This window comes from Molothrus ater, chromosome 6 (genome assembly GCF_012460135.2).
Source record: "Molothrus ater isolate BHLD 08-10-18 breed brown headed cowbird chromosome 6, BPBGC_Mater_1.1, whole genome shotgun sequence".
Taxonomy (NCBI): Eukaryota; Metazoa; Chordata; class Aves; order Passeriformes; family Icteridae; genus Molothrus; species Molothrus ater.
This window is the reverse complement of record NC_050483.2, coordinates 36,335,320-36,362,008: the sequence shown is the minus strand read 5'-3', so window position 1 is coordinate 36,362,008 and position 26,689 is coordinate 36,335,320. Positions and strand designations below refer to the sequence as shown.

The window sequence follows — 26,689 nt, the reverse complement described above, 5'->3', positions numbered from 1 at the left end:
AAAGGAGAAATTTGGCACCCTACACCCCCAACCTTATCAGTATTTACAATGAAATAATCTCATTTTAGAAGAATTTTATAAGTTGTTAAGAACTCAGTATTTCATTTCTAATATATTCTAGGAAAAAACATAGTACTTTTATACAAAAGAAAAAATATTCTCAATTTGGAATGTTATTTTTATGATCAAATACAAACTGCTCTCAAGAGCAAATATATAACAGAACTGCTGACATAGACTAAAGTATGGCTGTGTGAATGCTGCAGAAAAAAGCTATTTCAGAAAACATTTTTAGCAATAGGAGAAGTCCAACTTTGTTTAAACCTGAACTTTTTTTTTTAACAATATCAAGTAATGTTAACAGCATGCTGAAAATGCTAAGGCTAAGTGTACAGTGTCAAAATAGATTGAATCTCTCTGAAAACTGGAAATTCAAGCTTTTTAAACATAATCCAGATGTTTGGCTTTTAATCATATTTCAAGAAAGAGGAAACTTATGCAATACAAAATTCATACATGCATATTTCATTAGTGTCTTTCCTATCACTGAATTAAAAATTTCTAACATATGTTTTCCTCAAACAGATAATGTTTTAAATTAGAAGAGTTGGCAAGAAGTTGTACACCTCACAAATGTCACTGGAGTATTTTAAATTAAATAAAATATTTCATTTTTTATGTTATTAACAGCTTTGATAGCAAATGAAATAGCAGTGATCATTTTTGGCCTTATCAATAGGAAGTTCAATAGTCCCTGAAACAAACTAAGCATATAAAAATGACTGAGCAGCAAGAACTAAGGACTAGACCTTTTCATATATACCTGAGACTGATAACACCGTGACAGACCTGTGAGTATTTAACACAGATGCTTTCCATCTTCCTCATTGGTGATCAAAACAGGACAATGCTATGTTTCTTCAGCAAAAACTAGACAATCCTGAAGGTGATAGAACTTTTTCCAAGATCTATTTCAATTCTAGAATATTAACAACACCACTACATTTGCTGAATAATATTAAAAGGACTATATCACAGCGACCATTGTTTCTAAAAGCTAATATAAATGATAAATTGTACAAATTTTTTAACCTCCAGTCTTAGAAAATTAGACTCTCAGTTCATTTGTAAAAATGGAGTTTCTGAATGTAATAATATTTTAAAATTTTAAATAATTTAAGACAGACAAAACTGAAGCTATATATATGAGAGTAACTATCATACATATAATGGGAAAAGGGAAGAAGACAAAAAAATTCCCCCTCTGGCTACCTGCAGAGGCATTGGGCCCACTCTCTTAGACCCCTGTATCTTCCAAGGAGCATGTGAAGTGTGCTTGTACACCACCACAAGCAGAAATTTGCTGTGCTGTTATACTGTGATGTGATGGAACGAGATGTGACTATGGACTTCAAGTCTGTGCAGGAATGTTGGAAACTAAATTCAGGACATGCTGAAAGCGTCTCTCTGCATCTCCAGCAGCTGCTGTGCCTAGGAGAGACACTTTGCCTCTTTCAAAGGGCCACCAGCAAGGGTATACTTAATGCAGCCTTTTACAGGCTCAAGCTTGCTGTGTTTCAATGAAATGCAGTCTTGCACCAGTCATGTGAGATAGAGAAATATTATTTTTGATTTAAAATGGGAAACTGAGGTACAGATGGACACCATGTACAGCCCCAGGAAGAGAAGGTCTCTGGCGTGCGAACACAAATCTTCCAATAGTCAGTCCACTATTCTGTCCAAGATAATATGTTTTCTGAGCTCAGAACTACTTACCACTCTATTTCACACTAGACTAAAAAGAAAAAAAATAGATATAGCACTTACAGTATAGTTTATTCACTGCAGAAAATAGCTCTACACATTCTTACATTCTCAATGATATTTAGGAACTAACACTAATAGTTACCTTTAAAAGAGTACAAGAATGCAGTGACACTGAACTCATTTTGAGACTGAACAACTATCGAGACAGAAATAAAAGAAATTTTCCCTCTGTTTCTTTCTATTTCCATCATTTCAGGTGTCTGTTCTCAAGGATTTATGGTGCTGTTATACGTGAACTCTGCTATTTGTTGGCATGATGAAAGCTGAAAGCTTCTTCTCATCTCTAATGGCATTCTGCCAAAATATTCTCTGACAAAACTTGGGTTGATTCACAGATCTGAAGTTCAAAACTTGTCATAATCTAGCCTCCCCACTTGTATAAAATGCACCCTAATCTTATCATCTCTACCTATATTAAGCTGTCGGATTTCTGGCTTGGAGAAAATCTTTTGTTATTGCATCTGTCCCTGACTTAAAGACACAAATAATAGTAAATTCACAGAATTCCTTGGTAAAATGATAAACAACTAGCTTATTTCACTGTTAGAAAATGTATGCCTCATTCCTAGGTTTAATTTGTTTACTTTTAACTTCCAGATGTTTTATCTTCTTATACAGTTGCCAATAGCTTGAATGTCTGTGAAAGCATGAAGTTACTACAAGAATCAAACATGAAAACAGATGACTTGCATTGATCTTGAGTTATCTCTGTTTGATCTTTCTGGGATTACAATTTATAGAACCATAACCTAGAGAAGATGAACTAATTTTTCAGAGGCTAGTAAACTCAAATACATACATTTTGGAGATTCTTAAGGTGCTTGGTTTTTCCTAGGAAGCAAATTTTTGATAACTTGGCCCTAATATAAATGAAAAACAATAGATTTGGATTTAATTTGTGCTTATGGACAGCATTGGTTGTGCTTCCATTTTGGTTTATGCTTGTTGCATTCTCCTGGTTCGCTTAAAGAATGATGCTATTTGTGCTGGAAAGGCGAATAGGGAGAAGGAGAAAAAGAACATTCTAGCAGGTGAAGTTGATGACAAAAAAGACCACATTCAGAGTATGAATGCCATACTTGCTCTCATGGAACAACACCACTGAACATCAGAAATCCTAATGATTAATGAGAATTTCATGCACAACATGAGTATTTTCTACTGTGCACTATCAACTGCTCTAGATTCACTCTGGAAATTGTCAAGTTGAATGTGAAGTGGTCTTGACAGACCAAGGAATCTGCCCCTTTGTGTTTAGCACTTTGTAATGAAGAGCAACACCCATATAGTAATAGAATCTGTCTTAAGGCAATTAAAAGAAAAAATAGTTCTGTAAAGATACAGCAACAAAACTGTAGAAATTGATTTCAGCAAAAAACCATCACAAGTTCATGATGACTTATGTTGTCCCACCGAAATGCTAATCTCTGTGCTCTAAACCAACTGATAAACTGGTAGCTATAGCATCGATATTCAAATCTATGTAACACTTGCAATGTCAGTGGATATAGAGACTTGTATGTTATTGCTATTTTAACGTCTGAATTCTACTTAAGATGAAACAGGACATGTCTTGAAAATGGAAAAGATATGCATATATCTGAGAGGGAAAAAAATGCTTCAAAGGACTGCAGCAGCAGGAAATACCAGGACACAAAATGAGTAGAGAAGTAATATAATACAAAGCAAATTCAGGATATTTTGAATGTACTTCAGCTATAGTGAACACTAGGGAAGACATGAACTTTTGTCTTTCTGGCATTCTCTCAAGAGATTCTGGTCCTGCTTTGTGGAAAGCCTATTCTGGTAACTATCTATGCCACGATAGCTGCCCGGCTGCTCAAATACAAATTGAAAAGATCTGTGGCCATTAAAAAAAAAGATATATGCTTACAGTAATGTGTATTGATGTCTTCAAGATTAACTGCTGTCTGTTTAATAGATGTTTGTTATGGGAATAATTGTAGGGAATTTAGTAGTCCCAAACAAAGATGGAAAAATGTAAGAAAACAAATCAGAAAGGATGATGGATAAAGAACAAGAGTCCTTTGCCTATTCTGTGTTTTTCAAAAATTTTAAGGAATATGTTCTATTGAGAATATCAGCAAAATATGTGACTGATTTTTATGGTGACAGAACCTTAGTCAATGATATCTGCACTTCATTGACATGAATAAAGTGGTCTCACTTCTAGGTTTAAGTGGCTGTATTTCCTATCTAACAATAATTTTATAATTACTAACAATTCTAAAAAGAAAAAAAGTACACCTTGTTGAATACTCCACATTCTTAACACTACTACATTACCTTTTTTTTCAAATCTATATCTAAGTCAACTATTTTAGGCCATTTTGTTTGCTGTTTTGCTAGAGGTATAATATGTTGCTATAGAGCTAAAGTCCAAAGAAATGGAAGTAATGAATACATATTTTAGAACAGGCCATAGAGCTTTTGTACCTTAAATTACTACACTAGCACTACATTAACCCTATTAAAGTTAATTTTTACAGCTCATTGGTGATTGGCATTTGGTACTGATATTTGAAGAATTGCCATTGTATTGATTTTATTCTATGCTTCTTTAATAAAGTGTGAAAGAAATGGAAGAAGCAGGATTTAAGTGTCCTTTGGTAAAACTCTTAAGCTCTTAAGAAAAAAGTTCAAATATTTAAACCATGCAAAATCTTTAGAGACATTATATTTGTTTTTAATTTTCCAACATTTCATAGGCCTGAAAAAGTCCCACTAGTATGAATACATTTACACTTGATTGATACCACAAAAAAGACCACGTTCAGAGTACAAATGTCACACTTGCTCTCATGGAATAACACCACTGAACATCACAAATCCTAATAAACATTACTGTAGACCCTTCTCAGGACGTGAGTGCACATGCTGACAGCACAGTGTAGTAAGCCACCTACTGGCCAAATCAGCCAATTAGCAATTTTAATCTAATAATTAGAGGATCATACAAAGAAGAGATAAACATAAAAGAATAAACTCCCTAACTAAACCCCATCAACTAAAGACTATTGGAACTAATGTAAATGTATATAAAAAAGGGAGTGATTCTTCATCTTATTTTAGGTTTTCCAAAAGTGGTCACCTCTTGAGTTTGGATGCCAATTGATGAAGTAATGTTCTCTTGTGTTAAAAACACAGAGTAGCTATGTTCTTTGGCTTTTACACACCACTTTATAAAGTAAGGTTCCATGGCAGGTCATCTGCCACACTATACCAGTCAGCTCCTCAGGAATGACTAGAGGAGACTCTGGATATGAAAATCCTAAACGGTTTGCAAGCAGCTTCCCTGGGAATACAGGCTAAACAAAAATATGTTGGTTGACATCACTCCTTAGAAGGATGTAGGAACTAAGCCTACTGTGCCCATGGGTGTGGATCCAAATATAACCATACAAAGCAAGGACAACAGTCAATGTACTGACCACACTGTGCATTCAGACACACAGAAGCAGGGCATGTGAAATATAAGGACTGACAAGTTGCAGAAATGCCTGAACAGATGAATTATTTTCAGAATTTCAGCAAGATCCTCAACTTCTGGATGACCTGACAACTAGAGATCAAAACACAGGAAAGTGGTTTTGAGAATCTGCTAGAGTTAAAATCTGCAGCAATAGGATAGCAAATTCTGGCCATGGCAGGTTCAGTATGCAAGTTAAAAGACATAGCTACAAAAAGAATTCAAAGATGCAGCAGCTTCTCAAGAACCTGGAAAATGGACCATATGCTCCTGAATGGAAGAATTTAGAGAGCACAAGAGTGCAATGCAGAATGCATGTGACTGGAAAAAGTGTGTGTTCTGTGCTATTTTTAGCCTTATAAAACCATAAACATCAATAGAAAAGCCTTTCCTCACGAGACCTTACCATTAAATTCACAAAAATATCATATGTATGATCCAAATAGTCTATGATGATTTTAATGAAACCAAAAGCCTGAAGCATCAGATCTCCCATCACTCTGGGTCTCCCTGTTTGGACAGTGGAGAGTTGTTCATGACACATATAGGCACCAATAAACATAACAGTTTTTGAATGGTGTGCAAGTTATTATAGTAGTATATTTCTAGTGACTGACTTGAAGGGAAGGAAACAGGGCAATGGTAGAAGATTAATTTTCTGGCACTAATTCACTTGGGTAAAATACAGGAAATATTTTTCCTCACTATTTAAACATACAGGGGCAAATCAGAATATTTTAGCTACCGTTAGAGCATACCTCAGTACTAAAGGCAAGATTTCCTACCATGGCAGTAAAAAGCATTGTCTATGAAAATGGTTAGTTCACAGAGAGAATACCCTGTTCTTCAGTCAAGATACAGCTTGTGGCAAGCATGGCTTTTAGAAGAGATGCAAAAAACTCCTCCCATATACCCCACGAAACAGGCAATGCTTGCTGTTGCTTGTTGCAATTGGACAGCAATATTCAACATCTCTTTTAATCTGGCTTCAAACAGGAAGAGTTGAATTTAATTAATATGAACCAAACATAAATGTTTCCATGAAATGCACATTTTATTGCTCAATATTTAATACTCTGAGTAACTTTGAAATGTGCCGAGAGGAGTAAGGTTCACTTATTTAGCATTTGTGCTGTTAGACAAAATATATATATACATATATATATATGCACAACTGAGCTAAATGAAAACACGCTTCTTTAAATAGCTATATTCTCCTCTCTTTGCATCTAAATGATAAATTCCTGAATATGTTAATCTGATTTTATGGAAGACTGAGTATTGATCATTGATTTGTAGAGATAAATTCAGCACTGGAATTGGAAAAAAAAAAAACCAAAACCAGGTAGGATGTGGGTCTGTCTGTAGCTGAAGGCAGTTGGTAGTGTCTTAAAGGTGAGCTATTGCCACCAGGTAACTCATGGGGAATTACTTCTCCTGGAAGACAAGTGAAATGTGCATGAGAAGGAAAAAGTTGTGCTGTTACTTCTAGGCAAGACAGAAATTTCTAGTTCCACTGATTTTAGAAACCAGAGCTCTCTGAGGGTCTCAGTTGGAAGGAATCCATTGTAATTCCAACTTACCCCACACTAATTCACTACTTCTGCTATGGTGCCAGGAAAAATTATAGAGGAACTGCTACAGGAGCTCTGTATCATCAGGAGATTCTCCTAATGCCCAGTTCCTTCAAATAATTGTACTATTAAATGACTGGTATCTTGCTGCATTGCCCACTCCTCTACTCCTGTCTCCCTCTCCTCTTTTTTATTTTCTATTGGCCATTAACCTGTTTTATTCATTGCTTTGTATTGACCATGGCAAAAATCCATAGGCTTTTGCCAAGTGTGTAAAAAATTTGTAAAAGTGTTCAGGTCTGTTACAGACAGAATCATCTGCCAACTGTTCTGCCTGTTTTCCTGGGGTACTCCTAGTTTCTCCGGGCCAGTAGGAAAACCCTTCAAAAATCAACATATGGCCCCCACAACTGACTCACATTCTTTCATGTTTTCTGCATTTAGATTAATATTCCTGTCCAGGTTTCCATTTAAGGGTTGTTCATGGATTGCCTCCTCTTTGACATTTCTCTTTCCTATGCTTAGACTGACATCAGCTACTCACTACAGGAAGGGTGTCAGGTCCATGTTACACTGGAATACCCCTAGATGCTCAGAATGATGAGCACAAAAGCCCACAGATACCTGACAAAATACACAACAGAACAACAGACTCTGCTGTTCTTTCAGATCACTGTTCCAAAACATGTTGTTGACACCATGGTGAGTACTGTTGCCCTGAAAAAAAAAAGGTAAAATATCCTATGTTTTTGGCATTCCGTGCAAGTATTTTGGAATCAGTTTATACCAGGATTTTCTGACCAACAGTAAATGTTTTATCCATTACATTCTGCGGGGCTAGGGTCTTCGCTTTGCCACATTGCATTTTCCAGCAGTTTTACTAGGCTAACGGAATACCCTTTTGCTTCTCTTAGGGTGATTTGGGGAATTTTCAATTCTACATTTAAGTGCTCATCTTCTTCAGATATGCTATATTCAGCTAGAATGCCAGGGAGCAATCGCAGTGACTTTCCTGTTTCTTTCAGGTACTGCTTTGATTATTGTCTTTCAATTGAAACCAGAGCTTGGGTGAGTAGAATTCTTCTAAAACAACTGTAGTAAACTTTAAGAGATGGCATCTCTTATTTCAGGGGTTGTTTGTTGATTGGCTGCACTTATTCACTGGTTTCATCATGATTTCATTGCCCATCTGCAGTGCTTGGTTGCATCTTTCCAGTCTAATTTTGCTCCTTATCAGTGTTGCTCTGCAGCTGACTCTATAATCCAGCTGGTATCAAATTAGTCATTGATCTAATAGCATAGTTGCAAATATAGCAATTGAATGCCTGGCAGCCTTCTGCATTGCTAGAACACTGAGAATCTTTTGATTTGCTTAAGCCACATTGCCGATATCTATTTCTTCATTAAAACCTTAAATTGTCAATGGTTTCAGACAATATATTTTAATTTCAAAGGTAACTGTGATATTCAATCTGGCTGCCTGCCTCTTTTTTGTCAAGAACATTTCTATTCCTACTTTTTCTGTTGCCTGTTACACTACATATGTTGCACTGAAATGCCAACATTTTCAGTCAGCCTGCATCTGCCCTGCTTCATGGCTTCTTTCAACTTACATTTTTGTGTGAGTTTTGCTCTTTCTGTTCTGGCACTTCTCCTGATAGTTCTCCCACTGTTTGGAGACATATATTAGATTGGTTTTACCTTAATGTCTTCCCTCTGAATAAGAACTGTGTATTTCACAAGTGATCCTGGCAAAGAGATACAATTAAGAAATGTTTCATGTCTACAGTTACACATGGTTGTTCTAGTTCCTGGCACCTTACCATATTCTCATTTTTTGTTTCTGGTTTTGGTTAAGAAAACTTTTTATAGCTTATAATTTACTTTTCATTATTTGTACCCCTCTGACCCGTTCTTAGAGGCTAAAAATTATATACTCTTGCTGAAAAACCAAAATAAAAGCAATGAAATTTTTTAGGCAACAAAATGGGATCACATGACTGTCCACTTCTGACCTCTGATGGGGTTTAATTGATCTTTCAACACATGATAACAAGCTTAGAGTTCTTAGGAATTATTGTCCTTCCACCTATGTAGTAGACATAGAAGAATGTGTCTGGAAGAAGGCCATCAAAAAAAAGCATGTTAGTCTCAATTCATGTTCAGCTTTAAAAAGTTACCACCAGAAAAATTATATATCTATAGTGGCCTATTTTTGAGAAAAAGCAATGGGTAAAGCAGAGATAATCAAACTCCAGTGCAACGTCTGTCAAAATCTAAATGTATCACAAATGAGTTTCATACTGGAGTATTGCATAAATATTATACAGTGGTACAAAAAATAACCTCTTTTTTGTGATACCAGAATGAATGAGTGGCAAATTTAGAGAGTCTGATCTTCATAGTCTCTTTATCCAATCAGTGGAGAAACAGGTAAGAGAGAAAAGTGTTTTTCTGAAAATATTTCAGAGTACTTAACAAGCTTCTGCTCTGAATTACCCCTTAGAGAAAACTCCTCATGATAGGGGCTGGCCTACTTTGCCCCCATAGCAGTTAAACTAGTCTTCACACATGACTCCTTATCCCAGTGTATTACTGGGGAAATGACAACCTCTGCATAGTGTTCCCTGCAGCTTGTAACACAGCTGGCACATGTCCTTCACATCTATAATAGCACCTGTCATTCCAGAACAGGATGTGAAGGGCTCTACAGCTCTTTCCCCCCAAAAGCATCTCTTCATAGAGCCAACTTTAACATTTACAGTTTCATGATCACTGGCATTCTATAGCAACCATGATATCTGCAAAACAACATCACCCACAAGAAGTTAAGAACCACAAGTATTTCACACTCGCCACAGGAGTTGGTTGCAGCCTGCCCTAAGCCTCCCCTGGACCTGATGCAGCCACAACTGCAAAAATTATGAATTAAAGTACAGTGATTGCTTATTTTACCTTGTTAGAAGGAGAAATTTGGACAAAATGCCGTAGCTATTATTAGTATAATATATGAAAAGTGTATACACACAAAGTAAAAATACCACCCAACCTTAAGTATGTAAAAAGGTTTCAAATATATACACATAAATAATTTATATTGATATTTTACATATTTTCAATATATAAATACAGTCTATCATATATATTTATAAAAATAAAAATACAATATATATACAAATAAAAACTCAGGAGATTATAAACTGATACACTTCACTGCAACTTATTTTTTATCATTTAGACATAAATTCATTGTATATATTGCCACTGAAAGTTTATAGAGATTTAGTGAATTTGGGTTTCATATAGAAAACCTGCCAAAAAACTATTCTGTCATCATTTGTTTTTGGTTTATTTTTATGAAAGAAATATTACAGTATTGATTATTTTTGAGGTATACTCATGAGGATTAATTTGGAAAGAAAATAATAGTTCCTGTATTATGTTTATGAAGCAAAACATCACAGATAAACCATGTAGTTCCTATGAGTTTAAAATAATTTCTATTTTCCCCTGGACTATGATGTGGAAAAATAGGGAAGTGCACTAAAAATTGGCAGCTAACTTGAGGAATAGAATAATAATACTATTGCCACCTATAATTTTTGCTCATGATATTTTTATCTTCACTGCTTTAAAACAGATGGATATATCAAGCTGCTAAAAAAAATCAGTATCAGAGCTTCAAAAATCATGTTGTCACATGATCACAGAGAGCTTCAAAAATTATGTTGTCATTGTGTTATTAACATTCCTCATTTTATCTTATTTCAATATATAAACTGGAGAGACCAGTGGAAGGAGACTTTAAAGTCTCACTGCTTAGGACCTTATCTAGCTATTTTATAGCAGCAAGGGCACAAACACAGAGCATGTGGAGTTGACTAAGATGCTTGACGTGATGGCTGTAAATTGTCCATGTTTTGCAGCTGTAGTAAGGAATGGTGATGACAGCTATGTGGTACACATTTACTTTTGTTTGAAGTCAAATGCCTCTTTCATTCTAGACACACTGCTTTAATCTCCAAAAAGCTGTGCTGGTTTTTGCTACAAGCTCAGTAAATACTGCATTGCTACAATGTGAAGTTCATCGTCAATATCATGCTGGGAAGAAGTGGGAGAAACCCACTTATTCTTAGGAAATGCATGAAGCCACTTCTTGCAAAAATACCAGAAGTCTGCTCTGTAGAAATTACAACACTGTCTTCAAAAATGCATGTTTACATTTGAAAAATATTGTGAAAGCAACCAAGAAAATGTAAAAATATTTTTCACATTCTTTTTGTATTCAATTTCTAGATATTTTAATTCTGTAGATGTGGCAATCAGTATTTTCCTACTGTAATTATCTAGGACATTAAAACTTAACATTTCTCTGCTTTAAGTAAGAATTTTCCCAACAATATTTATATTTTCTGCTTTGAAAAATACAAAATTTGCTAGAATTAGCAAGGAATTTAATCCTGTTGCATGAACATATGAACCAATGAAAAATGAACTAGTTATTATAGGATGGGTCACAAAGGAATTATTACTCTGTTCCCCAGTGCAACTGAAGTGAAAATACTTGTGCAGAAAAATGTAACCCAATTTCATCACCCCTTGTAATAAGAGAGTGGGAAACTTTGCTGTGTCAGGTCCTGAACTCATTTAGTTAACACTGTAATAGCAGTCAGACTTTTACTGCTATTTGGTATATCATGCATTTTTGAGACTTCTCATACAAACCATGATTTTCCTACCTAGTGGAGAAAGTCATAGAGGTTCTTAATCTGCTGGGGGAAAAAAATCCAGCCTAGCACATGAAAATTACTGAACTTTGTGAAGAACAGTAACTGAAGCCAGTTCTGTGGAAAGTCATTTTAAAATACACGACAGTTAGAAACATACTACAGTGTAAGAAGCAAAGATTAACTTCCACTGAGGCACTGTATCAATTTGTGTATGTAGACATAAGTACAGACATACTATTACCTAAGTAATAAACATGCTATTGTTAATGAGTATCTCTATCTTAGAAGATATTTTGCAGATAAAACTTTGTCAGATGAAATAAAAGCTTTCACTTTGGGACATAGCTGCTAATAGAATTAAAGTAATTTTTCATAAAGGCGGTGATTTTTGCAAGGTAGCCTAAAAGTTGATTAGCAAACTATAATGACTATTCTGATTGCAATTAAAAAGCCCTTCCAAATGGGTCAACACACCTAAGTGCTATCTGCAGTCATTTAGATTTTAACATCATGGTTATTACTTATTATCAGGCTGCACAATGAGATATTGATTACTTTTAACCTTTAGAGCTCAGAATTCAGGAAAAGTCAAGGCACTAGCACAGCCTACCTTTCCTGTCTAGTAAACTTATGGCCTTTAGTGGAATTCTAATGATTCCTATTGGCAAAGCCAAACTGAAATTAGTTTATTCTTTTGGCTCATGCAGAAATGATGACATGCCTAAAATTACTGCATGCATAGCAGATTTGTAGTTACTCTCTATCGGGGTCTCAATCATGACATGTGCTGAGAGCTTCCTCTAAACTGACAACCATCATTTTCTTCTGACTAAAACTGACTGCTTTAGCAATTCCATGCAGGCACTGATGGGTTACCAGACAGATAGAAAGCATTCTGGACTGTGCAGAATATGCAGCTTAGGAGCAAATATCTTCACATTTTATAGTTTATAACCAATCCCCTAAGCATATTGTCCAAATATTTCACTCTGCAGGCTGTTAATCTTTTAATAAGTTTTCTTTGTATGAAAAATTTACTTGAAATAAAGACTGAACTGCAATGCAGCTTCAGTAGGTACGCAGAACTTGCTTTAAATGGAACAAAGTAATCCAATTAAAGTAATCTGGTTTACAAGTTAAAATGATACGAAGAACATTAATTGATACTTATAGGCTGCTGCTATTTGAGCCGTCTCTCTGTTTGTGCAGCATTTGGAACCGCTTTGCACATTTGTATCCTCTAACAGCAGAGAACTCAGGCCCCCAGTTCAGGAGAATTATGGGCAAGAGAAACATATAACTCTTATGTGTTAGATTAATTTGCAGAACACTTGGCATTTTATTGCCAAGTAGTCAAATTGTTCCAAGTTGTTCCGGAAGGTTGTTATTAATAGTATGTTTTCTGAGGAAAGTTCTGTCTACTTTTGGAACTGCATTTCTGTTGCCAAGGAAACTCCTTGAAGCACAGCATTCTAGGAGCACACTGCTGCTTTTGTTTGCCAGTATCCTATTCATATCATCTAAGTAAGCACTTTACATACTTTAGCCTCCAGTTTCAAATGTTGAAGTCTTTATGTATTTATATTACCACGTTAAATATAGTTTGTGCTTCTTTTTAAACTCAGGGACTCTTGCAAGATTATTTTAACAGTTGCATTAAAAAACAGTTTTTTGTGGTTTTTTTTTCACAAGTTTGCAATAAATTAGTTTTAATTTGAATAATAGCTCCATAGGTTATAGCACTAGTCCTTAAGTGTTAATTATCTTTTCACTCTGAAATTAATGTAGTCATTTCCTACTGACTCCTCTACACCATTATTGAAGTGCTGAGGAAAACATGTCATTGAGTTCTGAGCCAGAACTGTTGTTGTGATTAATCCTGGTCACATGGCCAATCTCTGCCAAAAGGAGATCACTGAAAAAAGGTGACAAAGACAGTGATTTCCTGTCAGCAAAGAGTACGACAGGGCTGTCTAGAAGTGATGCAAATGAGGGAAACTTTCACCACGGTTTGTTTGATCCACTCCGGGCCACAGCACACTGAGCCAGCGAGAAAGGCACAATGGAGCAGCAGCACACCCAGAGGAGGAAATTAACTGCACCTTCCAAGCAGGGATAGAGCTTCCAGCAGGGAAACAAAAAATGCTGGGAGATTTTTTTCCGCGTCAACTTTTTTTGAAATATATCCTTAGTTTTTGATGTGCATTTTTGTGTTATTTAATACAGTGGACCACTTCTCCTTGATGAAAGAGCTCAGCAGTTTAACCTTTTCAAAAGCTGTACCAACTAAATGCTTTCAAAATCTTTGCACTACTGCATATGGATCTTTTTCCATCTATCATAATCGTTGCTGAAGAATTACTAGTGAAAGACTTATGGCTTATGTAATTTGCATTAAAACCACCATACACTGCTTGTAATCAGAAAAAAAAATATTTATTTTATTTTATATTTTCAAATGCTTGGTTAATTTTGTTCTGAACATACTAACAATTTTAACAATCATACTGTACTTATTTAAATAGGGTTTTAATCTAACACAATTAAGTTTTGTAATTAATCTTCAGAGGAAAATGGAAAGAATTATCATTAACTTTTCTGCCCGTTTATTCACTTCTAATCTTGACAGTTCTTGTAAATACTGATTTGCTTCATTTTTGAACATTCAAGGTAAAGAATCACTCAAGTTCCTACTAAAGGGCTAATTAGCAGAGTTTAAATTCTTTGAGTTTGATCCTTCAGTAACAGCATATGAATACAGCTGAAGTCAATGCAAGTTCTGTGTACTTAGAGCTTATAAGATCAGGCTCACATGCCGTAGATTAAAATGAAATAAACATGATACATTTGGCATCAAACTGAGCTGCTGTAGAAGTACAAAGAAGTAAGAATCCAAAACATGGAAGTGTTCCTCTTAGTTTTTCTTCATTAATAGATAAAGCATTAGAGGAAAAATAAACTGTCATCAATTCATTCTTTTACTGCCATTTTATCAAAGGCTAGCTGATTTTCAAAATCATTAGCTAGTTTAGAGCTATAAAGCAGAAATCATTTAGGTCTATGTTCGTTTTGTTTTAAATCTACGAACTGAAATCTAGGAAGTCTGGAGAAAGTAGTATATTCATATTCAGTATTACAAAAAATATGGCTATGCTGTTCCTATTATAAGAGCAAAATAAAACCTACTTAAAGAGGGATAATAGGGATCCTAGTAAAAAACTATGAAGTTCATGAATATTAGAAAAAAAATTAAGCTGAGAGTTGACTTAAGTATATATTGCCTCTGAAAATAGATACTGTGAAAATACTCTAACCATGAAAACATATTTCATTTTCCTATATACAATATTAGCATTTATATATTGTGTTATGCTGCTTTAATGTATGCTTGCCCCTTCTGAATTACCTGTTTCATCATTGCTCCTTCCCATTCATAGACTCCTTAGGGGCAATGATTACTGCTGGTAATAGTGATACCACAGCAGGTTCCCTGGCAGGGGCTGCTTGCTGAGCTGGCTCTGAGCTGCAATTACTTGTCAGCTCAGCAACTGAGAAGAGAGATCTGTGGTTTTAGGAGAATCCAGGAAAATGCAGAGAGTGCAATTAGCAGGTTCACATTTGAAGCTGTAATTGATAAAGAGAAACCAGAGCAAGACCTGTGTTTTCATAACACCCCACATCACTGAGGTGCTTTGGTACTAATAGCTGCCTGGGTTTCTGTCCCTGCAGACCAGAATGGCTGTGCTCTCTGGGAAGTGCAGGCAGTGCTCATGAGCACTCGACCATTCACGACTCTCAAAAAGCCTCTGAATAAAATGGGTGTCACCACTGATTAGAAGAGAGGTTTACTAGGCTAGTTTTATAAAACTATTAATACTCTTTTTGAGGACATGATTCATTGTTACACAAATCTCTAAAATTAGGGATGGTAAGGAGCTAGTGATTTATCTGGTCTTACCTTTGCTAGTGCAGAATTGTTCCCTCAATTCCATTAGCTAATGTTATCCTTTGTCTACTTTTAAATGTCTGAAATTATCGGGCTTTCAACACTTTGAGAGGTTGTTCATTGTCGTGTTGGAGGTTTCTTGTTGTTTTTTTGGTTTGGGTTTCTTGGTTTTGTTTTTATTTTTTTGAAAGAATGATCGTTCTAAATGCAATGCACTTAAGATTTTTACATTACCAGCAAATATTCCTCCTGCTTTGTGGACGCTTCTCAGTCAACTCTTAAGCAAACTCAACATCTCTAGTTAAGGATTTTATTCAGTCCTTAAAAATTCACTTGCTGCTCTTACTAGAAAGGTAAATGCAGTGGATATTCACTGCAGGAGGGCAAGGAGTCTGTTCCTACCCTTCTTCAAGTGGTTTTGTAGTGACCAAGTACCAGATAAGCAGTTTTGGGATGGGGGTTCAAATCTGGCACAGTAGCCTGTGACCTCCTGGCAGAAACTGCAGGACAAATAAGCTGCCTGTTCTTTGGAATCACTGCTGGTTTGTCTCTGCTGCCCAGGCTGCAGACTCAGCTACTCTGTCATACAAACTTTCAGAAGTGTCATGCCTATCACATTCAGAATTTCATAACATTGAGAAACTATTCTAATTTTGCATATATAATATTACCCATTTTTTCACCATATTATACTGTACATATTATTAAATTATTGCCCTTTTTTACTCTTCTTATCATGCACTGTTATCTCAGCCTTACCATCTATAATTATTCTTAGGGGTTACATTTGGAAATAAGAGAGGAAGTACACTAAATAGTATCTAAAATACTTGAACTGGCTGCTTAATCTTTGTTCCTTCTCATATTGATAGATGGATTGTTACCTTAAAATTTATGTTTATAAATTTATTTTTTTTAGTATAGGACTAAAACTAGCAGTTAAATTAGTCATGCTACAAGCTGGCCTTACACAGACAGGCCCTAACAACGAAAACACCTTATTTTAGACTCACAAGAAAATTTTTACTCATTTCTGACATTGTTTATTTCTCAGCCTGACCAAAGCCAGGTCTGTTAATGTGCGATTAAGTCTGATTAAGTATTTACAGTGTTAAGAAAAAGACAATAGCAAAAATAAACAATAATTGTCAAAGCAAGAAATGGAGGCCAGTGAATGAAACTCACAGCCTACATAGTTTGGATCCAAACTATATTTGCATTTATAAATATATTTTAACTCACATGACAACCCCTTCTTACTGGGTATTTTAAATAGAATAACCAAAATAAGAAAGAATAAAATTCAAAGACACTATCAAGAAAATAGGATGCGAAAGCAAGAAAAAAATCATTGTATTTAAGAAATTATCAAATCATGCAATCATAGAAGGAAGAGAACAACTTCTATTTGACCTTGAATGTACCATTTATTTGATAAGAAATAAAAAAAAGCTAGAGGGTAGTTGTTTCTTGTCATTATAGTGTTGCTGATTCTGTGGTTAGTTATTAATTTTATTTTTTATGATTCACAATCTGCTCTTTGAAATATGCCATATGCTCAAAGCAATTCAAGGATGACAACTGTCAGAATTACTCCAATAAAAATTGCCTAAATGAGGAAGATTTACTGCAGCCTGATATTTCTGTCGAAAGCCCCTCCTTGCCCCCCCACCCTTCAGACCCATAGCTCCTCAGACACACAGTGAAGCCTGAATCAATTTTAAGATCAAGTCACACATTTTGAGGAAGTTCTTACAAGTATTATCTATCTAAAAGAAATTATAAATCTTCTGGGTTAAGACTACTATGGCAAATAAAAGAAACCATGTGTGTCTGTATGCATGTATGTACATATACATATATACATACATATCTATATAGATATACACATACACATGTACATATATATATGCTAGAATTAGACCCTATAGCTTCACCCTACAAGTTCAAAATCATGTTGCTCAAATCACAACCAAGTGTGAAGACTTAACATGACAATATCTACTTTATGTGTAACTAATAAAAATTAAATTGGAAGAGTCCTGAATCCCGGCAGCAGCAAACCAAAATCAAGGCAAATGTCTTTCTTTCCAGATGAGGTCTGAAAGGTGGATAAAAATCCAGCTGAAAGCTCCAATCAAAACACATTTTGTTAAAAGTTCCTATTTCATTTTTTTCCTTCATTTTGTTTCAGTCTATTTATTAATGCAGTTTCATTTATTTCTATTCATCTTGAAGACAAATCTTTGTCCTTCTATAGAATTACACCAAATAGAATGTGATAAAGGGAACTTTCTTGCAATTATGATGTCGGTGCAGCCTGTCAGTGCACAGGGGATGGAAATGAGGTTGGGGACAGGGAAGGGAATTCTAATAGACACCATGATACATACAATGAACGCAGCGATATCCTGTGAGAGAAAGACTTGTCAAGCTAATCAGATCTTCTATAGCTAGGTAAAGGCAGTAACGGTAGTGCTAACCTTGTAAAGATGCTGCTGCTGCTCCTCTGACATCATCAGGTCATGGCTGTCCATCACAATGGATTCCATGTCAATCAGCCAATCCCAGAGCTCCTGGTATTCTGAATCAAAGTCCAAAAGGCTGTAGATAAGGAACAAAATGTATTATGCATAAATACTGTGTAGTTGTTAAAATCTTGTATTAGAATAATATATTCTTGAAAACTCATGATGTTCCAAGTTATATTTCTAAAGAGACATTCTGTATTTATACAGTGTGGATGAAAATGAAAACTGAAACCCAATTTAAGCCAGCGCCATGACCTAAATTCAGCAGCTGATGCCAAATCCTGACTACTGTTGGCATACTGCATTTTCTTCAAAAATTTTGAAATATAAATCCCCTATAGGTGTTGTTTAATTATTTTTACAGTGCTGGCTTTATATTGAGCAAATTTTGCAACAATCACCTTGATATAATTCATATGAAAATAATATTTACATCAAAAAATTACTCAATCCATTCAGCCATCCCTCTGCTGTCTATCTGCCTATCTTTGTAAATATCCTACATTTATTTTCATGGATGAGTAGCTAGCATTTCAACTTAATGCCTTAAGATAGGCTTGAGTGAATATGGTAAGCCAGTGAGAACTAAGGCCAGATACAGTATTAGACAGGTGTTCCCTACAGACATGTAAGAAACAAAGGTAAGGACAGGAAGTCAAAACAATGAATCCTTGAATAGCCAGCAATCATTAAAATTCAAAGGAGGATCACTACGGTTTTCAACAAAATAAATCATTAGAATAAGGAGCTTAAAAGGATTAATGTGATTCTCTATTGAAAGCCTAGTGAATAAGTAAAGCATAGATTCTTCTAAAACACTGTGATACAAGACAGAAAGAACATGCTGAAAAACTGCACATTCGTCAAATAGATACCTCTTGAAAAGGGATCTTCAAATTTGCAGAATTGGAACTAACAAAAGCCTTGCCAGTATCAAAAAACTCCCATACTGATCAAAGGATAGTGCATGTTCCACTAAAGCTAATTTCTCCAATTATTAAGAACTTTTTCAACAACTCCATTAAAAAATGAGGAGTGCTTCAACAGAGAAACAATAAACTAAACACGATTTTAATGTCATTAGTACTATTGCAGTTTTATTAGTTATTAACTAGAGTACCACGTGCGTGGTAATTTTGAAAGCTTTTAGATAAAGTTGTGACGAGTAGAACTGTCTTTGCTCAAAAAAGCAGGCAAGAGAGAAGAAAGCATTTGCTTTCCATGGTATTATTTTCAATGAATTGACAACAAAGAAAGTATTGTATAATGCACAAGCGGTGATTCCTGCTTCTGAAGTAACCCTCTAGTTTAATCCACTGTACTTAGTATACTTTTACTCAATAATTTATGAGGTGCTCTTACTTAAAACTGCTTGCTGCCCTGAGAAGGTAAGCAGTGTTACCATAAAGAAAGAACAGCAAGCAAAAAGTCAGGTTACTATTATTGAAATATAAGTCTCACTTAGAGTCCAGGGCTTTTTTCCTGTTTCAGGAGGTATTTGACTCAGATATCATTTGGAAACTAAAATAAAACTAAGCTCCATTTTGAATTGTATATTTGGCAGTGTTACTGAATCTTCATCCCTTCCTCAGAAAGCAGTATTACCATTCTGCATCTTCAGTACCTACTGCTCTTTTTCTTCTCTTCCATCTTATCCAAATATTATTCAAATATGTAAAACTGGCAGGCAGTTATTAAAGCACATGTTCTATAACAGAAGATGTTAGATTTCATAACCTGTAAATTGCTATAGATTCAGTTGGACTTGGATGGTTTGTACCAGTGAAAATCCTAAATTAATATATGAAGATGATGTGAAACAAAGCCTACATACAGAATGGCATGGGATGCCTTTGGAAAATGCACTAGGAGGTGGACTTGGATTTTTCTGTAATAGGGAAGAGACCTGCTGGATCCAAACATCTCCTTTCTTTCTAAAGACCCACATATTACCTACAGTCCAAATTGGTCCATTTATCTGTGTATTGAAATGAACCAATCTTTTAAAGAAACAGAAACACACTTTTCTTTGACCTTTATAAAACATAGATAAGCACTAGAAAATGGCTGAATATTTTGATTTCAAAGTAATGTTCTAAACAGAAACTCAACCCAAAACCAAGAGTGAGAGAAACAGGATTCACTGGAAAAAGCCCAGGAAGGGATACAAGACAAAAGAGATTTGGTTTTCTTCCCCATAGTTTAGATAATGTACTTATTCTCTCCTTTTTTTTAAGTGGGTTTTTTTGGTTGGTTGAGGGGTTTCTTGGGTTTTTTGTTTGTGGGTTTTTTTTTGGGGGGGGTGGGTTTTTGGTTTTGGTTTTTTTTTTTTTGGTCTGGTTTTTTTTGGTTTTTATTATTTTTTCTTGTTTTCTGAAGTAAAGTCAAGTCATCTAGGAGTGTTTTTAAGCAACTGCCTATGGCAGTTATTTGCCTGAGTCTGAAGATAGCAAAGTCAGCCTACAGAGCATCATCAACATGTTTTTAATATGTTTGCAATACTTTCAATGGTTTTAGAATATTCCTGATACTTGATATTTTTAAAAACAGATTTTTAAAAATTAGTATCTTGCATCTAAATGAGTGGATTTAGTGATCACTGTTAAATCATTGTTTGGAAGAGGATGCAAGTTACTAAGCTGCTAAAAAGATATTAAAAAAAAATCAAGGAATTGTAGGACTAGAGAGAGGTTATGATTGAAACATATCTGTCAGTATTTCTGGGTTATGTTTAACATTTCTTTTTATTCAGAATCTACTTTTCCTGAGCTTAGCAGATCTTTCCTTTATGTCGCCACAGGCAGAACCAGGGAAAGCATGACTTCTGAAATACTGATGTGTGTCAAAGATGCAATTATCATAGAAAAAATCCAATTTTGGTTGATTATCTGAATTCACCAAACACTAAAAAACGAATAAATTAGTTCATCTGTTTATTGAAAAAGAAAAAAATCCTCTATTAAAAGTACTCAAACATTGCCAACAAAAATGCCATAATATTAGTTAAAGCGCAGGTAAAAACTGCTTCCTTGATGAAGTTTGTTGGTTAATAAGCTAAAACCATTAGCTATGTAATAACTAAAATTACATTAAGAAGTATATTTTGTCTTGGTAAACCAGGAATCAGATATGCAGAGTTGCATGTCTAATCCCTTGAACCCTAAACATATTTCTTAAAATGTGGACACCAATTTATTATTTTGAATGAAAATTCATGAGCACCTTTCTCATGAGAAAACCAGTTCGTCTGTGGCATTAATAAATAAAAAGGAATGTGAAGCTATTTCCATCAGCCTTTTTCCCCATGTTTAACACACACTTCCAGTTTGTAGTATTTCTTTGATAGCAGAACTACATGGCATTTAGAAGTACTGTAAACAAACTGGTACACCCATCAAAAAATTCAGCCAGACAAAATATCTCTTCAAGTTTCCAGGTCATAATTTTATGGAACTCTTTTCACATGTTTTTATTAGGGAGATATAGGAGAATTCAGAGTTATCATCTTACACTGTTTTACAACTTCCCTATGTTCGGTACGTACTGAAAGCCCTCTCTAATGCTTTTCTCTCAAAGTCTCGTGCACGAAGGCCCAATACCCACTGATGGCAGGATCTCAGGATCTGGCTTTCATGCTGTGCAATGGTGCTGTCCATATCTCCCAACAGGACCTGAATGCACTCATCTCCAGTTTTGAGGGGATACAGTATTTCCAGCCAGATTTGCCATAACATTTTGGACCTCCCCTAAACTACTCTTGGGTACCTCTTACCTCCTGGCTAGCTGGTGTTCTCCTGAAGTGGATACTCATTCTTTTCTTTTTCTTTGTCACTTTGGCCATTTTCATTCTAATAAACGAAAACCTTCTCTCTTGCTGTTTTAACAAGATTACTGTTTTGCAGGAAATTTCTGGTTCCTTATACACCCACTAGAATCACACTATTCTGCAAATACTACCCTACCTATCTCAGTTTATCTATTTCCTGCACAAAGTCATCTCCCTAATCTCCTACACACACACATGCACACATCATATTAAAAAATCTTAGTTTAAAATATCTCTTGTTCTCCCTGTGAACATTCTTCTTTTTCCTAGATCAAACAGCAAATGGATAGATACCCTCATTTGTGCAAATGGCCCCTTCTCTGTAGAGATCTCAGTCTCTAGTTAGGTCATGCTGCTGTGGAGTTTCTGTCCATGTTTTTTATGCAGTAAGGAAATGTTGCATCAATTATATTTTTAAATAGCTGCAAGGAATTTCCATTTTTTTCAACACAGCACCTCAGATAGGTTCAACTAAAAATTTTCCAGCTGAATTTAGTCCCTGCTAGTTTCTACAATGGCTGAATAGGTGGTATTGTACTGGTCTGATTCCAGCCCTTTGGCTCCTGAAGTCACTGTTGAGCCTCTATGGTCTGAGATGGCCTTATGGGCCCAGAAAGGTGGCCACAGCACTAAAAAGGTTTGAAATACTACCAGATGATCATTTCCAGTTCAAAGCATATAATTACAAGTGAAAACAAGTGCATTTAAGAAACTATTTGATTATCACATATGGTATGTAGAGTTACAAACTGGATTTCTCTGTGAAGCATAAAGCTTTACATCCCCTCCCCTCAGGAAAATCAAGCGTCTGTTGATGTGCCTTACAACCTCCTCAATATTCCAACCTTAAGCCTTGCTCACATTCAGTGATGGCTGCAAAATTAGAAGCTGGTTTTGAGCATGTAGCCCTGAGTGCACATTTATATACATATACACACCAATTCTGAACAAATTATTTTTATGGTTGGCACTAGCTGTGCTGGCATGTTTGAGAATCTGACAGATTTCTGCATATTTAATCAAGATCTCAGTAATCCTACATAATTAGCCCACATCAACTTTTCTAAAACAGCCACCTTTCCGTATAATAAGAGGGGATGTTTACAAGGCTCATTTATCTTTACAGTGGGTAATTTAATAAAAATGTGTTTCCAAGACCTGAACATTGAGTTAACAATTGGAAAGGGAAGTTCTGGAGATAAAGAACTCATTAACACCTTTGTCAATGACTTTTCTTGCAGAGGAAATTGCAGGCAAAAGTTCTACTCTACTTGCCAGTTACAAGAAACCTTCCATCAGGATGAGGGCATCCCCAAACAGTGAGCACCAGTTGGGTCCTTTGACCTGCCTACACTATTATGATCTCACTGGTAGGTTTTTCTATGTTCATTTTGGGGCACTAGTAGTTTGAAGATGTGGTTTTCAGAAGACCTTAAAGAAAAAGTCTTCTTCCAGAACGTGAAAAAGAGAAGAAAGCAATAACTCATTTTAGCATATTCCAGTGATTAATTTGTTCAAAGTATTAAGAAAGAATGCTTTTGAATGCACACTTTTATATATGATATACACGTGTATATGTGTGCTAACATTAATTAAAAGAAAAAACAAGTAGAGGAAAGACAGCCTAAAATAAAGGGAAAACAGCTAAAATCAATGCTTTCTTGAAGTACAAAAACCTGGATGCTTGAACTAGAATTGAATGGCTTCATATTCATATTTCTTAGTCACTAGGAGGACAATGATTATAGAGGTCTTGCAGAGATACAATTACACTATTAAGATTCTTCCTTGGAAGGTGTTAAGAAATCAAATAATATGTAGCTGCTGGAGAAGAAAAGCCTAAAGAAAAAGGACACAATAATTTTTTTAAAATCCATATAACAGTTTACTATTACATAATATTAGGTGTTCCTATGAACAAACCATCATTTGGATAAATTATCCAGAACACATTATTTTTGCATCCATATATTTTTAAAAAAAGAGAGCAATAAAAACAGTTTTCCCCTGCCTCTTGGCCTAGAAGGAAAAATCCTGGTTAACCAGTAGTAAGAAAAAGTATAATCGTGTAAAAAAATACCAAAACAGATCAGTGAGAATAAAACAACAAAAGGAATAGTTCCCTACCCATTACTTCCCACTGTGTGAACTTTTGACATATCAGCAAACTCTTCCTTTCGCTTGCTACTACTGTTGTACTGCTCACTGTACAGTTTTAAGGACATCTGTTCAACAGCATCTCTTTGTGCTTCCAGATAGCATAGCTGAACCTCAGCCTAGAAAAAGAAAACAAAGAGGGGAAAAAACAAAATAGAACATTAAAAAAATAATTCGGAAAGAATGCATTTGAAACAAATATTTTTCGACTGCAACAGTTTTAACCAAATTATTCACACCATTGGTTTTCTCCTTGTATGTGATAGTGAAAAGGCTGAACCATTAAGTCAGAAAAGAACTACAGCATAATCCCAAATGCTAGAAATGAACTATTGAAGCTTCTATCAGAGAATGTGTTATATATTCCATGAGATGTATATCCAATCAAATGCTGCATAAAAATGTCTAAGCATGAATAAAAAAGATATTAGAAACCAAGCACCATGATAGAACAGGTAGATACATAGTTATTTTTCTTACAGGCTTCAAGATTTATGTTGTTAACACACTGTCTGTGCTTCATAATTAATGAAAGCCATATTGCTACAGGTATTTTTCCTTTAAATAGTAATTGTAAACAAACCCAAGCAGATTGGCATTATTCACATTCTCCTTTCCTGTATCTGGAACAGACCGATTACTCAGCAACTTTAATTTCAAGGAAAAAGGCAATAAGTGAGATGCGCTGTTTTCCATCAGACTGTGCCTGTCCAGAAGAATGTGGAATAATATTTGGCATCATAACTTATTGAATAGACACTTTATTTATTGCAGCTGTGGTGATCAGTATTCTTCTGAGGTTCACAGAACCAGATGACACAAGGATAAAATCTGCTGTTGGCCACACTTGCCCCTAGGAACAGCAGAAAGAACAGAGCATAGAGTAAGTTCAAAAGCACTTTGGGGCTGATATGCCATTGTTTTCTTTTAATATACTTCATTGAAAGAAAAACGCATTACAAATTCTGATAATGCTTCAAAAATCACTACTTCTGTGTAACTACATAGTGCTATTTCCATTAGCAGTGGAATGCCTGCTTAACTATTTGGTGCTATGGTAAGTAAATGCAAATGGCATGGAGGAAATTTTGTATAAGGACTCTTCTGTATTTTCTGCTGTGTGAGGCAGGGAAGTAAAGAGTTTATTTGTTTGCTGACAGCACAGCAGAGTTACCAATCTGTGGAACAACAGAAGTCATAAAGAGAAAGAAGTGAAAGGGCTAGAGAGAATGGCAGTCTGTAAAATGTAAGAAAAATGCAAGCAAGTGAAGGGAAACAGGCACTGAAGAATGTCAGTAGGGAAGGTCTGAAAGAAGACTGGAATGTCTTTATAAGCTAGTGGCAATAACAGTTTCTATATTTGCTTAGGCCTTGCCTTAGTGTAATTTTTGCTGAAAAATAAGTGATTTGGAAATTCCATTTCCTTTTAAAATTTCTCATTCAAACTTTTATAGCTTTCTATCTCAGCTGCTTCTTACAGTGAAATTAGTCATGTTTTTCAATAAATCCCAATATGTTTTTGAGAAATTTAAAAACAAACCAACATGCAAAAAAACCCCAGAAAATACAGAAAATGCTAGCAATTTTCCAAGGAGATAGAAGATAAAAATTCTGACTAGTCCATGCAGGTTGTTCACTGTGTATTTAAGTATAATTCAAGGCTTTCATACCTATTTTAAAATAGTGGAAAATTAAATCACAGAAGTTACCAGTGAAGAAACATTATCTAAACTAGCTGAGACTGTCCAGTTAGAGTAAAATGCTAAGTTTTGAGAGAGCTATAAATATTCTGCTTTCTCAGAAACTATAATTAAAATTGCCATTTCTATAACTCAGAAACAGACACGGCAGCAAATAACCTGCATCACCTTCCTGTTCTGCTTCCACCCCCAAGTGCATTTTCCTCTGAACTGATAAACAGTCCACTTCCACAGTATACAGAGGTTCCTGAACAAATTTCTTTTTTTGGAAGGATTCTTCACCAGTAAGGATAGTCTTTCAGCAGAGTATTTTGCATTGTGCACATAAGGCTATGAATCAGTTAATTTAATTTATTTTTACCACAAAGCAGTAATCCACTGTTATAATTTTAATTTCTGTTATATATGTTGACATGACACATTCAGTCTAAAGCCCTGCTGTCAGTGATCAGTAGTTTTCTAAAACAATTAGATCTATCAATTAAAATCTGTGAGCATTTTAAGCCTAGAGGAGAAATCTTGTGGAAAACTTGAAGCAAAAAAATTCCCTTATTTTCAGGACAGGTTTGTAAATCAAGATAAGTAATTCCTACATTTTTGTCTATGGGTTTTGGCTACAGTTTAGGTAGAGGTTTTGGGGTCTTCTTGGCTGTTACGGAAATTGTGTACACAACCTTCCTTACCCCTCCCACCCCAAGACACTAAAAAGAGGGAGTAGCATAAGCTCTGGAACACCACACATCATAATTAAAACTGAGCCCTGAATTGTGTGAACACAGGCTATTTCTTAAATAGCAAAACTATCACAATAATTCAGATAGTTTTTTTCCCTTGTATTTTCTAATTCCCCATCCTACAATTTCCTCGATATTTTAAAATAAAAAAATGTTAAAAATAAAGGCAGCAGC

General features: G+C 35.2%; 1 protein-coding gene across 3 annotated transcripts in view; it reads right to left on the bottom strand.

Annotated features, from left to right (window-relative positions):
* Positions 1–26,689, bottom strand: part of AKAP6 (A-kinase anchoring protein 6) — a 256,262-nt gene that overhangs the window by 58,042 nt on the left and 171,531 nt on the right. For all 3 annotated transcript variants that reach the window (XM_036384804.2, XM_036384805.2, XM_036384806.2), the window contains exons 8-9: positions 24,052–24,200; positions 18,051–18,171 (exon numbers count right to left, since the gene is read on the bottom strand). In XM_036384804.2, coding sequence (XP_036240697.1) covers positions 18,051–18,171; positions 24,052–24,200 — 270 coding nt within the window. The remainder of the gene's footprint in view (positions 1–18,050; positions 18,172–24,051; positions 24,201–26,689) is intronic.